This window comes from Microtus ochrogaster, chromosome 7, assembly GCF_000317375.1.
Source record: "Microtus ochrogaster isolate Prairie Vole_2 chromosome 7, MicOch1.0, whole genome shotgun sequence".
Lineage (NCBI taxonomy): Eukaryota > Metazoa > Chordata > Mammalia > Rodentia > Cricetidae > Microtus > Microtus ochrogaster.
The window spans coordinates 83533427-83546207 of NC_022014.1; the positions used below are offsets into that span (position 1 = coordinate 83533427).

At 47.8% G+C, this 12781-nt stretch overlaps 1 protein-coding gene across 1 annotated transcript in view; it reads right to left on the minus strand.

Moving 5' to 3' along the window:
* The window catches only part of Nploc4 (NPL4 homolog, ubiquitin recognition factor), a 45963-nt gene that overhangs the window by 12714 nt on the left and 20468 nt on the right, over positions 1 to 12781 (minus strand). The window contains exons 8-12 of the mRNA XM_005350857.3: positions 12376 to 12555; positions 10942 to 11028; positions 9087 to 9158; positions 8261 to 8387; positions 2691 to 2851 (exon numbers count right to left, since the gene is read on the minus strand). Of these exons, the coding sequence (XP_005350914.1) occupies positions 2691 to 2851; positions 8261 to 8387; positions 9087 to 9158; positions 10942 to 11028; positions 12376 to 12555 (627 nt within the window). The remainder of the gene's footprint in view (positions 1 to 2690; positions 2852 to 8260; positions 8388 to 9086; positions 9159 to 10941; positions 11029 to 12375; positions 12556 to 12781) is intronic.

Here is a 12781-nt window from a genome sequence, read left to right on the forward strand (position 1 = left end):
TGGGCACTATACACATGAGGTGCACATTCATACATGCAGGCAAACACACACAAAAAAATTAAAATAAATCTTTTAAAAAAGTTATCACTACACGTCTTCCCGTTTTTCTGCAGAAACCAAGGGCCCACAGTGACTATGCTCAGGCATTTGCCAGTGGTCCTCGTGTGCAGTGCAGGCAGCCGAGAACAAAACAACTCTTAGACCTCGCACCCTTCAGTGCTGGGAATAAGCAGCAACAGCCTGATCCTTGGGGGATAACTTTCTGTCCACACAGACAATACGCCTCCTCTGCCCGCTTTAGGTGTCTTGGCTCTTTCCTGCTTTTAAGTAAACAAATGACGAATGGTGTCTCAATCCCGAGGAGCTACACACACGCATTGCACTCCTGCATGCTCTCACTGACACAGACCAGACAAACAAAGGGATCTGGTGAAAGAGAGAAAAACAAAGAAAGGTTTCCTATGCGGTTTTACTTTAAAAATAAAAACCCAACACCTTTACCAGACTCATAGCTAAGGATGGAATCTGAAAGCCCGACCTGTAAGATGAAAATCCAGTCAAACGCGGGCATGGTGGTGCACACCTTTAACTCTGCAAGGCAGAGGCAGGCAGATAGATCTGTTGTGAGTTGAGGCCAGCCTGGTCTACATAGTGACTTCCAGGACGGCCAGGTCTCCATAGAAAGACCCTGTATCAAACAAAAGCAAGACAAAAGCTGGGTCTATTGTCTCATGCTCATAAAGCCTGTACACAGAAGGTGCAGACAGCAGGACTATAAATTAGGGGGCAGCGACATAGTGAGACCCCTTCCCTCAACAAAAGAAAAAAAGAAAGCAGGCAGACAGGGGTGGACACAGTCATTTGACATTGTTTGGGAAACATCAGCCACCACACAAAACCAAACAAGAACAGAGAAAGTAAACCTCAGTGGACAGTCTACACAAGACACCCAAAGAGCTGCCCGTGCGATAGCAACCCTGTCGATAAAATTTTACCCTTTGTTTGTTGGTTTGTTTGTTTGTTTTTTTTTTTGGTTTTTCGAGACAGGGTTTCTCTGTGGCTTTGGAGCCTGTCCTGGAACTAGCTCTTGTAGACCAGGCTGGACTCGAACTCACAGAGATCCGCCTGCCTCTGCCTCCCGAGTGCTGGGATTAAAGGCGTGCGCCACCCCTGCCCGGCCCTTTGTTTGTTTTGAGACAGGGTTTCTTTGTGGGCTTTGGCTGTCCTAAAATTCACCTGCCTCTGTCCCCCGAGTACTGGGATTAAAGGTGTGAGCCACCACTGCCAAGCTAACTAAATCGTAAAAAAAAAAAAAAGCTGGCGAGCCATTATGCACACTGGCTGATTGGCCTGAGGGCCAGGTTCAGTCTGCAGCACCCACACAGTGCTAACAACCATCTGTGACTCGTGTTCCAGGGAAGACAACAGCCTCTGATGGCCTCTATGGGTGGCAGGCATGCATGCAGTACCGTCATACTTGCAGAGAATACCCATACTTAAGAAATATAAATACTGCTAGGTGTGGTGGTGTATACCTCGTGACTCCAGCACTCAGGAGAGGTAACCACATCTACATAGGTTTGAGGCCTGTCAGGTCTACATACTGACAAGTTACACCGTGAGACTCTGCCCCCCCCCCAAACAAAATAAAATACAGAGATCTAAAACAAACAAACAAACAAGGCAGGGGCCGTGACAGTGAGAAGCCATCCCTGTGAGCAGGAAAGGTCGAGAGTTGTCCCAGAGAGCACAGCAACATTACGACTGGACATAGGAACCACAGGAACCATGAGTAAAACCAACCCTAAGAGAAAGTCAACCAAGCTACTCCAGACAAGGACAACAGAAACAACCTTGTCTTGTGAGCCATGAGGTGCACTATGCTGGGAAAGTTGAGCTCACTGCAAAGCTGGCTTTGTGAGTGAGGTTGCCCTCATCCCACTTCAGATGCGAGCATGTTGTCTCAAAGAATTTTTCAAGGCTTTCTTGTCTGAGGGTGTGTTTGGTGCTCCCCCCAACTCTGTGACAGGGAGAAGAAAACAACAGTCCAAGAGTAAAACCCCTGAGGGTGAGAAGTCACCACTTCCTGAGCTCCCTGATGTCCAGCCCACGGTACCAGGGTGCCTGCAGTGCGGAGGAAGACTCGAGTTCATCGACTTCCCCAGCTGGTGTCTGTTACTGCTGTGGGTACCTGGACGCCTCACTCAAGGAAGATACGACTCTGCACAGACACAGGACTTTGGTTGGACCTCCAGCTGCCTGCATTAAGAGGGCGCCTTAGTCAGTGTCTGCTGGACGTTTGTTAGCCTCGGACTTGGTGTTTTCTCCCTACTGTCATTCGTCCTTCCACAACACAAGACTGAGTGGCTGTAGCAGCCAGAATTCCAACAATGGTCAAATGCCTCTCATCTTTACAAAGCAGAAGTGGGCTGCAACAGTAAGATTTGGTGTAACATGACCAAACCAAACACATATGATTCATTTTCTGACTACGCCATGCAATGCCACCAAAGTCTGCGTAAGCAACAATAAGCTCCAGAATATGACAGACGCTTTGACCCATGAGCCGGGCTCCAGACACAACGCTGACACAGGTGTCACTCCTAAGTATAACAAGATCACAAGAGTCCAAGACAGATTCACATTAACCTATAGATATTCAATATTTTTTGTTCTCACGTATTTTTTACCTTATAAAACACATCAGGAACATACTGCTCACTGCTGGACTCCTTGGCATAGCCGAGCTCAGGGGCATCCTTACAAGGTAGAAGACACTCATCTCGGACCAGTGCCATGCACTGATTGGATACCTGGTACCCTTCAAAATGAACCTGGTTGTCCGGACCACCTGTAAGAGAAAAACCTTCTAAGAGAATCTACCAAGGGTAATCAGAAGCATTTCATGACACCTATCCTCCAGCTGGTAGGAAGCAATCAGTCAAGACTCTGCTGGGCAGTCTGAAGGATGTCTGGGGCACCAGGCTCACTCCTCCACAGCCTGTTTTCAGAGTCCAGAGCTGTGGGGCGTTTCCTGCCCTTACAGCACACAGACTTTCAGTTTGGAACATCAGAGTATAAAGACAGACATTGTCCCACATCGCACCAGCCTTAGCGTCTGAGTGAGATTTGGAGGGAAGGAGGCTGGAAGTACAGGTGTGGAGGTAACAAAATAGAAACTGTATGGGGCTGGGTTGCACAGTTCTTGTCTTACATACAGGAAGCCCTATGTTCAATCTCTGGGATAAACTAGGCATAGTGGTGAATCCTAGCACTGGGGAGGTAGAGGCAGGAGGATCAGAAATTAAGGGTCATCCTCTGCTACACAGCAAGTTCAAGGTCAGCTTAGACGCCAAGACAACAAAACAAACAAAAACACCTCAGCCACAGAAGCCTGAAGACTGGCCTGAGTTTGAGACCTACAACCCACCGAGGAAAAGAGAAGGGACTTCCACTCTTATATGCATAGGTACTCCAACCCCAACCCTACATTCTCTCTAAATAATAAAAAGATAAAACTGATCCTAGCACACAGATAATATATGCAGCAATCAGATTACAGAACTCTACATGGTCTTACAAGTCAGTGCCCACGATTTCCCACTATGATGCGGGATAATGCTGGGCACCCCAGTCTTTACAGTCCTGCACACTCATGACACATATACTATGATGCGGGATAATGCTGGGCACCCACAGTCTCTACAGTCCCGCTCACTCATGACACATACTGCTCTGTATACATCTCTCTTCCCAAGCACCAGCCACAAAGACTTAACTGGGGGCGCTGGAGAGACAGCGAGTAAGGGCGCCTATCGTCTGCTCGAATTTGATCTTTAAACCCACACAATACAGAAGAAATGGCTCCTGCAAGGGGTCTCCCACCTCGGCATGCATTCCACAGCACACAAGCTATGACACATCTGTCCACAAACACAAAAGGTATACACAGAAAATACAAATTAACAAATTTACATATCTGTTACATTGTAATTTATAAAAAAAATGTGAATATGGTTTTACGAAAATATTAAGGACAAAGAGAGTATAAATGGCTATTTCCGAGAGAGCCTGACATTAGGAGGGTGAGGGCAGAACAAGCGTAGCCTGGGTAGGTGTCCTCCACGAATCAGGGCTACACACCAGATAACTCCAGTGTCCATTGTTCTGAGCGATGGAGATGTTAAAACTCTACCTCTGGTTCAGCTTGAAAACAGTTACAAATCAGAGACGAGAGCCAGACCCTCTGGGTTTCAAATGCACCTGAACCACACCTGAGAAACAATCGAAAAGAGTGGAACCAAAGGCAAGGCAGCCCGAGCTGAGCGATCCATCATTACATGCAGAAGGCCAACTGCAGCTCAAAGTGCTGATCAGAGCCTGGCACTTGCTCTTCGGTCCTAACGAGCCCATTCCACGTCATCAGCACAGCCAGGCCCAGCTGTGTATGTGTCTCATAGCAGACAAAAGGCTTCGAATGCAGAGAACCGGGGATGGGAGAACGCAAGGGAAGTCATATAGGTCCAACTACTTGCTCTGGTATTGCAAACTGGAGCTGGTTTTCAGATCAGTCATTCAAATGTGACAGGTCATGAGGGAAAGAAAAGTCTTGTGTGAAGAGAATGGAAAGTAGTATGTATAAATAAGCATCAGAAACCAGGCGTGGCGATGCGTGTTTCTAATTCCAGCTAGTTTAAGGCTAGCCTGGACCACATGAGATCCTCCCCTCCCCACCCTACCTTCCAAAGAGAGCTCAGGATATAGCTCAGTAGATCCAGCAAACATGAGGCCCTGAGTTCAATCTCTAGCATCAGAAAAAAGGGGGAGGGGTGGGGGAGTGATATTGGTAACCTGAACTACACACACACTCCTTTCTCAAGTGGAGAAAAAACACACATGACAGCCAACGATGAAAACCTCACATGTAATGTGGCATTCACTTGAGCAAAACCACTATACACAGACAAGTCAGAAAAGCTGTGGAAAATCACAGGGAGCCAGGAAAACCCATGGGCAAAGGCAAGGGGCTATGCCTTGGTACCCGAGCTCAGCTTGCAGAAGACCAGCCCAGCACCAGAGGCACTAACTGTGGAGGCCGAGAAATGCAGGCCCATTCCACCCTGTCTGAGGGTCAGAGAATTTGGAGACTGACAGGCATAGTTGCCCGCCCCAACTCAGGATGTGATTGCTTGGTCCTTTTTTTTTTTTGGGTTTTTCGAGACAGGGTTTCTCTGTAGCTTTGGAGCCTGTCCTGGAACTCCCTTGGTAGACCAAGCTGGCCTGCCTCTGCCTCCCGAGTGCTGGGATTACAGGCAGAATTTTTTTTTTGGTTTTTCGAGACAGGGTTTCTCTGTAGCTTTGGAGCCTGTCCTGGAACTCCCTTGGTAGACCAAGCTGGCCAAGAAAAACTCCCAGAGATCCGCCTGCCTCTGCCTCCCGAGTGCTGGGATTAAAGGCGTGCGCCACCACCGCCCGGCCGATTGCTTGGTTCTTTTAACATTAAGATAGGTCCGTGCCATCCTGACAGGTGGTCAGGATATGCAAACATACTTCTGCTCCTTCTTTTCTAACTGTGAGGTCACCTGGGGAGGGGCGGTCTTCAGGATACATGATCTAGAGCATCTCTGCTACCTAGACTACAGAATGTTATGACTACATGTCTCAGAGTGATAATGTGATTGGCTGTGTGAGCCATCCTTTGTATCATGTTAATAAAGTCTTTTGTTACTTCCCCCCACACACCCTTTATGTTGGGTATAAAAGCTGTGGAAAAATAAATGTGGGCGAATTTCATGATTTCAGTCACTGGAATGCCCTCCCAATACTTTCTATGTTTTCTGTCTTACTATTTTTAGGCGTCTTCATATTTGCTATTATTTCTAAAATTCCCATGCCCCTACCCTAGTAATAAGTGTTTTTGTTGAGGCCGGTCCTTGACAACCAACTCCCAGGATGTAGCTCCTAGCATCCTCTCCGATGAGGAGATGGGACTGCAGCAGGTATTTCTCAGTTCCTCTCCAGGGTCCCCACTTGTCGTTGGCCAAAGACCCTAAAATGGGGAAAGAGTACACTTCCCTTTGAGTTAGGAAGCCGTGATGGCTCAGGCCCTGGACGAGGTCTGCAGCCCTGCGCAGCTCTTCTTCAGTCAATGCCCCATCTGGAGAATGACATCAGAAAAGCAGGCTGAGCACAGACCTTCTACAGACAAGGCCAGTCATTACGTCATCACTGCACAGCTCCAGGTCCCTTAAGAGAATGTCATAGATGATCTGATTCCCAAACTCTCAACAAGCAATGTGACTCAGTAACTGAAAGTAACCAGTCTCCAAGATGTAAGCTACTGCCGGGCAGTGGTGGCGCACGCCTTTAATCCCAGCAATCGGGAGGCAGAGGCAGGCGGATCTCTGTGAGTTCGAGACCAGCCTGGTCTACAAGAGCTAGTTCCAGGATAGGCTCCAAAACCACAGAGAAACCGTCTCGAAAAACCAAAAAAAAAAAAAGATGTAAGCTACTTAAAAATCTAAAAATGTGCCAGTTCCTTTGGCCCATAGGACCAATTCCCCATAGAGACAGTAATTTTTTTTTTTTTTCTTTTTCGAGACAGGGTTTCTCTGTGGCTTTGGAGCCTGTCCTGGAACTAGCTCTGTAGACCAGGCTGGTCTCGAACTCACAGAGATCCTCCTGCCTCTGCCTCCCAAGTGCTGGGATTAAAGGCGTGCGCCACCATCACCCGGCTTAGAGACAGTAATTTAAGAAGATGAATTACTATGGAAGCCCACAAGCGCCCAGAACAGCCATTCTCAGTGATAGTGGCAGTGCTGGAGCCTCTGAAGGTGTTTCTGGCTGTCTCAATGCAGGGCACTGCTCGCTTCTGTGGGATGTTGAAATTGCTAGGCATCCTGCCAGATACAGAGGTTTAACAAACAGTAAGGACTGATCCATGTCTCCGCCCCTACACATTCATGTAGGCAACCCCTATGTTGCTTTACAAACCACTAAGAAAACATACGCACACAACTGCAATACCTACTGAGGGGCACACGGCTCAGCTTGAGCAAGATAAAGCATGAAGCATCTCAGGAGGCCATCCATCCCCCTGGCGATCAGGATGGAGCTACGGTGGATCTCTTGCTCAGCCTTGTGTGTATCCAGACCATACAGCACCCTCACACCTGCCATTCTTGTTAGCGCCCTCTGCCTTACCAACCCACAAGAAAGGACTTTCTGGTGTTCTTAATCCTAGCCAACACCTCCACTCACTCCCTTCAGCACTCAACCATAGCAACAATTTAGAAAACTGTCATCAGCCCATATGTGCGGTAATTAACATGCCTCTGTATCGACATAACAGCAAAGCCGCCACCGTATCTCACTCAGAAGGAGTTCACTCAAAAACAAAAAATCCACACAGGCCATAGGAAAGACAAGCTTGCTAGCATTTAGTAAGGCTTAAAAATCCTGGCAAGGTGAAAGTCTCTTCAACCAGTAATCTAAAGGCAGCAGAGACCCGATCTAGGTCCCTGTGCTCAGGCAGTGTGAACTGGTGGGGGCATTCTAAGAAACAGCAGCCTGAATGAGGCCCCTGAATGCAGGCTGTGTGAAGTGGGAAGGACGCTGTAAGAACCAGAAAGTAGGTCACCTAGACAAGAGGACTGCTGGTTCCTAGGGGAAAGAGACCTTCAGTCAGAATCCGTGCATACTTTAAAATCTAGCTAAGTGGATCACATGCTTACAGTTTGGTTCTCAATTTCCAAATCCCTACACCTTTCAATTCTATGGCCCTATGCCTGACTTTTCTGTAGGGATATAATCAAAGGTCTGGTACATGTTTGTATAGATTACAACCTATTATATAGTTATAATGTGTAAGACATGTATTATTTAACACTTGTGAAAATTGTTATAATGGCAGCCCCATTCACAATACCAAGTGCAGTGAGTCAGGAAAGCAGAAGTCTCTCCTCTGGCACAGTCACTTCTAGCTGCTGAAAAGGGGCACACATCCAAAAGCAAGAGTTACCCTAGACTTGTGATGAGAACATTAGACCTGAAGATAGCCATGGAGAAGTTCTGACTTGGCCCCAGTCTCATGGATGATGCTAACTCAGAATTTTTATTGTAAAACAAAAGGAGGAATCTATGCCCCCAAAGGTTCACTAAGAAGCTGATTATAACCAAGTTAAGAATGAAAAGCTGCTGCAAAGAAGAACAAACATTAATGGGCAGTAGTATCTATGGCATTACTCTGTCCCATTTATACCTGTGGCCACTGCAGTAACAAACTTGGATCCAAAATGCCCATCAGGAGAGAGCCGGCAAATGTTGGGGTGCTTGTTTTGAAAGTCTCCTGCAGTGATGCATTCTTCTGAACTCAGGAAATAGGTGTCCTAAGCCAAGAGAGGCGGCATATCAAATTCACAGCATGTGTCAAAACAAGCTTCCATTTCTTCTGCAGAAAATACTAAGAGCTGGGCCAGCAAGATAAAAGCAGGTAAAGATGCTTGCTAACAAGACTGACTGACCTAAGTTCAATCCCAAGGCCCCCACGGTGAAAGGAGAGAAACAACTACAAGCTGTCCCGACTTCCACATGTGTGCCATGACACATGTGTGCACACAGGCACAATAAATCAAACAAGTTAAAATTAAATAAAAAAAAAATAAGAAAGAGCGCTTCTAATGCCAGCACTTGGGAAGCAAACTCGTGGACCTCTTGAGTTTGAGGCCAGCTTAGTCTATACAATGAGTTGCAGGCTAGCCAATGCTACATACTGAGATCGTTGTCTTAAAAAAAATAAAGAGCTGAGCTACAGCACCTCAAAAATACCTGAGGCAAAACACTGAGACAAACAGCTGTGATTCCCAGCCATTGGGGACTCATATTAAAAAGCCTGGGGTAACCCACTCCCACAAAACTGCAAGGGCAGGTGAGTGGGGTCTGCGTTGTGGAGCAGGATCAACAGGCTGAGCCTCAACTAGGAAGAGTGTCTTCCAAGTTACTGGCAAGCTGTGCAGAGACGGAGAGATCCAAGTCAGCTCTACCTTAATGAGGTCTCGGGCCAAGCAACATTCCTGTCTCCATCTCACCTTATTCCGACTGTATCGGACTGTACCCTTTCGGGTATCTTCTGAGACAAGGTCCGTGAATATCCATCCAACCTTAATGGAAAAGGAAAGCATCTTTTGAGTATCTCCATACAACAGACGGCTTCTGTCCAGGGAGCATAAAAGCAGTGCCCTTCAGACAACCCTTCTGGCTCCTGAGCCAGGTAAAGCTGAGAGCACAGTTCCTTGACTCTGCTGCCAGGGAGAAACTGGCACCTTCCTCTGGTGCTGCCATGACAAACATTCATCCATTGCAAACAGGCTCTGCTCAGGACCACTCAAGCCCACACTTTGTTAGAAGTCAGAACATCTTGTGACTGAGACTGAGACCAACAGGATGCACCAAGAAGGAGTTTAAGCTCCGAAAAGGAAGACAGACAAGAAGCAAGCAGCAAGGTGTCCTGGGGTAGGTCCTGAACGAGGAAGAAACAGACTCTGTGGAGAGAGTCACCTAGGATGAAAGGAATGCCACAACAGAGGGCTGAGGGCACAAGGCTGCATCACTGGGGCCAATCCTAGAACCCAGGTACTGTGCAGCCTCAATGCCCCACTGCAACACGGTCTGCATGCTCTATCACCTAGGCCGCCCTTGACCTCCAGAGTCAGAAGGCACTGAGAGCTGAGAGCCTGTCAGACTGGAGCCAGAGGACAAGCAAAGCATCCACCTGCATCCTTGGGAAAACCGACAGATGGCCACCACCCTCTCCAGCAGACTGGTACCCTATGGATCACTGCTGTTTTAACAGTGCTCAGATGAGCACAAACCAAAAAGGATGGTGCCAGAGAAAGCAAGTCCTGAGGATCCATTTAATGAGCACAGTCCAAAACAGGCTAAGGCAAGAGAGAGCCGAGGGACTTGGATTTTGATAGTAACTTAAGTAGCTTCAGACTTTATATTATGTTGTTATGAAACACAAGTGTGGCCCAGTTTCTCTCCAGAATTTGCACACCACGACCTGACAATAAGGTGCTGACTCAGCAGGGAAGACTCTGCTGTGACTCCCGCAGTCACGTACCTAGGGTTCCGGCCCTCTCAGAGAGAGGTAAGACGAACCAATACACACAGCTCATTCCTCCCTGTCCAAGTAAAGGGCAAAACTTGCACGACTACTAATACTGAACTGGACTTCCACAGGGTGAATCTGTAAATGCTAACAAGCCAGGGATGGTAGCACACATCTGTAATCTTCACAGTGGGAGTCTGAGGCAGGGGGGAGGATTTAAGTTTGAGATCAGAGCAAGCTACAAAACAAGAATGCGTCTTAAAACAAAAAACACAACCTTATCCCTAGGCCCTCATCGAGGCACGGACTGGAAGGACTCTTTCCTCCTATCTACCAACTGACACAGGACCCATGAAAACTTCGGGTTTGGGGACCTACATTAGACACAGGAGATCAATGCTGATGCAGGAAGGGTACCAGGAACCTAGGACAGAAAGTGAAGCAAGCCACATGAGCAGTGAGTACACCTACAGTGTACAATGTGGTAACTGTCCTCAGGTACGGTGACTACCTTTTACGTGGGCTCATAGTTAAGAGTCTTGCTCTAGGCAGCAGGCCCTCAGCCAGCAGAGCTGGGGGGAGGGGAGTCAGGACTCACACACACGCGCCATAAAGCTCACCTTTGCGTGTGCCAGAGAATGCTCACCTCACTTTACGCCAGAACCATCAAAGCAATTTGCACTAATGAACACAAACGAGGGTCCAAAGGGTTTAGCCTACGTTGTCAGCTAGGGGTTTGGTCCCACACTAGACTAAGCCATTCCATCTGTGGATTCCCCCAAGCATGGAGCCCAGGTTTCCCCAAGGTCACCTGGCTGGCAGAGGCCTCATACCTTCCTCAGGCCAAGTTTGGCAGCAATCTCATCAACCACCTCAGCTTTCGGATCTTCTAGAAGCTCCAGGCTGTTCTGCGTACCAATCTATGAGGCAGCATAGTTAGAAAACAGAAGACAGAATTGATGGGCGGTGCCTCTACAACTTCCACCTCCACCCGCCAGCTCCCCCCCCTGCTGAAGATCTGCAGCTACAAACATAAATGGGCCCCAAGGAAGGCTGGTCTGCTGTGTGCCTACAGGAAACCTCCACTCGGGGAATGGAGCTGCTTTCAGAACTCCCGTGGACAGGTAATTCTGTTCTACACAGCCTGGCTGGAAGGCAGACTGCCACAGCAAGGTGGCAGACATCCCAGAACCGCTTTGGTGCACTGTCCCTCTGACTCAGTGTCTTGGCTACAGAACCAAGAAAATAAACGTACACCCCAAATTGGGATACTCAGCTACTCAGCTGGAGCATCTGATGGGCTCTGGCCGTGGCTGGAGCATGTGTCACCTAGATGGATGGCTCAACAAGCCGAGAGCTGCCAAGTCTGATGGCCTGGTGGGGAGAGAAAACTAACTCCCAAAGTTGTCTTCTGACCTCCACTGTGTATACACAAAATAAACCTAAGAAACTTAGAGGAAATCAGGTGCTGGTGGCCCACACCTTTAATCTCAACACTCAGGAGGCAGAGGCAGAAGAATTTGAGTTCCAGGCCATCCTGGTCTACAGAGTAAATTCCAAGACAGCCAGAGCTACAGAGAAGCCCTGTTTGGAAACAAAAACAAGAATTAGAGGAAGAGAGTTTTTAAGCGGTAACAGATGTCATTTCCTGAAAGGAACAGAGCTTACCAAGCCCAGGGCAGGAGTATCACTATAAACCAGAACCTTATGGCTATGTTACAGGGACCTAGAAGGCAAAGGGGCAGCCAGACGGTAGTGGCACACACCCTTAGCCCCAGAACTCAGGAGGGAGAGGCAGGCAGATCTCTGTGAGTCTGACTTGCTGTGCAGCTTAGGATGAGCCTGCAGTTCTGATCCTCCTGCCTTCATCTCTAATGTCGGGGTCACAGGCATGTGCCACCACACAGATTAGGAAGTGAGGGGACGGACCTGGGACTTGGGACTGCAAGGGAAGTCTACCTAACGAGCTATGTGAAATAAGGCTGTGGTCTTTTTGTTTTGTTTTTGAAGACAGAGTTTCTCTGTAGCTTTGGAGTCTGTCCTTGGACTCACTCTGTACTCTGCCTCCCGAATGCTGGGATTAAAGGCGTGTGTCACCACCTAGCAAGGCTGTGATCTTGCTCTTCAATAATTTCATGTGCATCTATGTATAATGTGTGCATGCCCAAGAGTGTACAGCAAGAGATAGCAAAAACAAGGAAAGAGGCTATCTGGAGGGCACTTCAGCACCTTAGAAACAACCCGCCCCGTCACGCACAGCCATGTACCTGAGGCGGCTCATAAATCGCAGCCACTTCAGCCCTGATGCCAAGGGGAATGTCCTTGTGCTCTGTGTACCGTCCATATAAATACCCGAAATGCTGATTGCCTGTCTTTCTCCAGAAGTCAAGGAAGCGGTCAGCCACAGTGTGGTTCTCAAACATGATGTTGTCCACATGTCTGTATTTCTGCAGAATTAACAAACGCGGGCTTAAGTGAAACATTCTACCAGAAACAATGTGATTTTTTTCAAGAAAAAAAAAACCTAATGAAAATATTAGTTTTTGGGTTTTTTTTTTTTTTTTAGATTTAGTTTTGTGGACTGGAGAGATGGCTCAGAGGTTAAGAGCATTGCCTGCTCTTCCAAAGGTCCTGAGTTCAATTCCCAGCAACCACATGGTGGCTCACAACCAT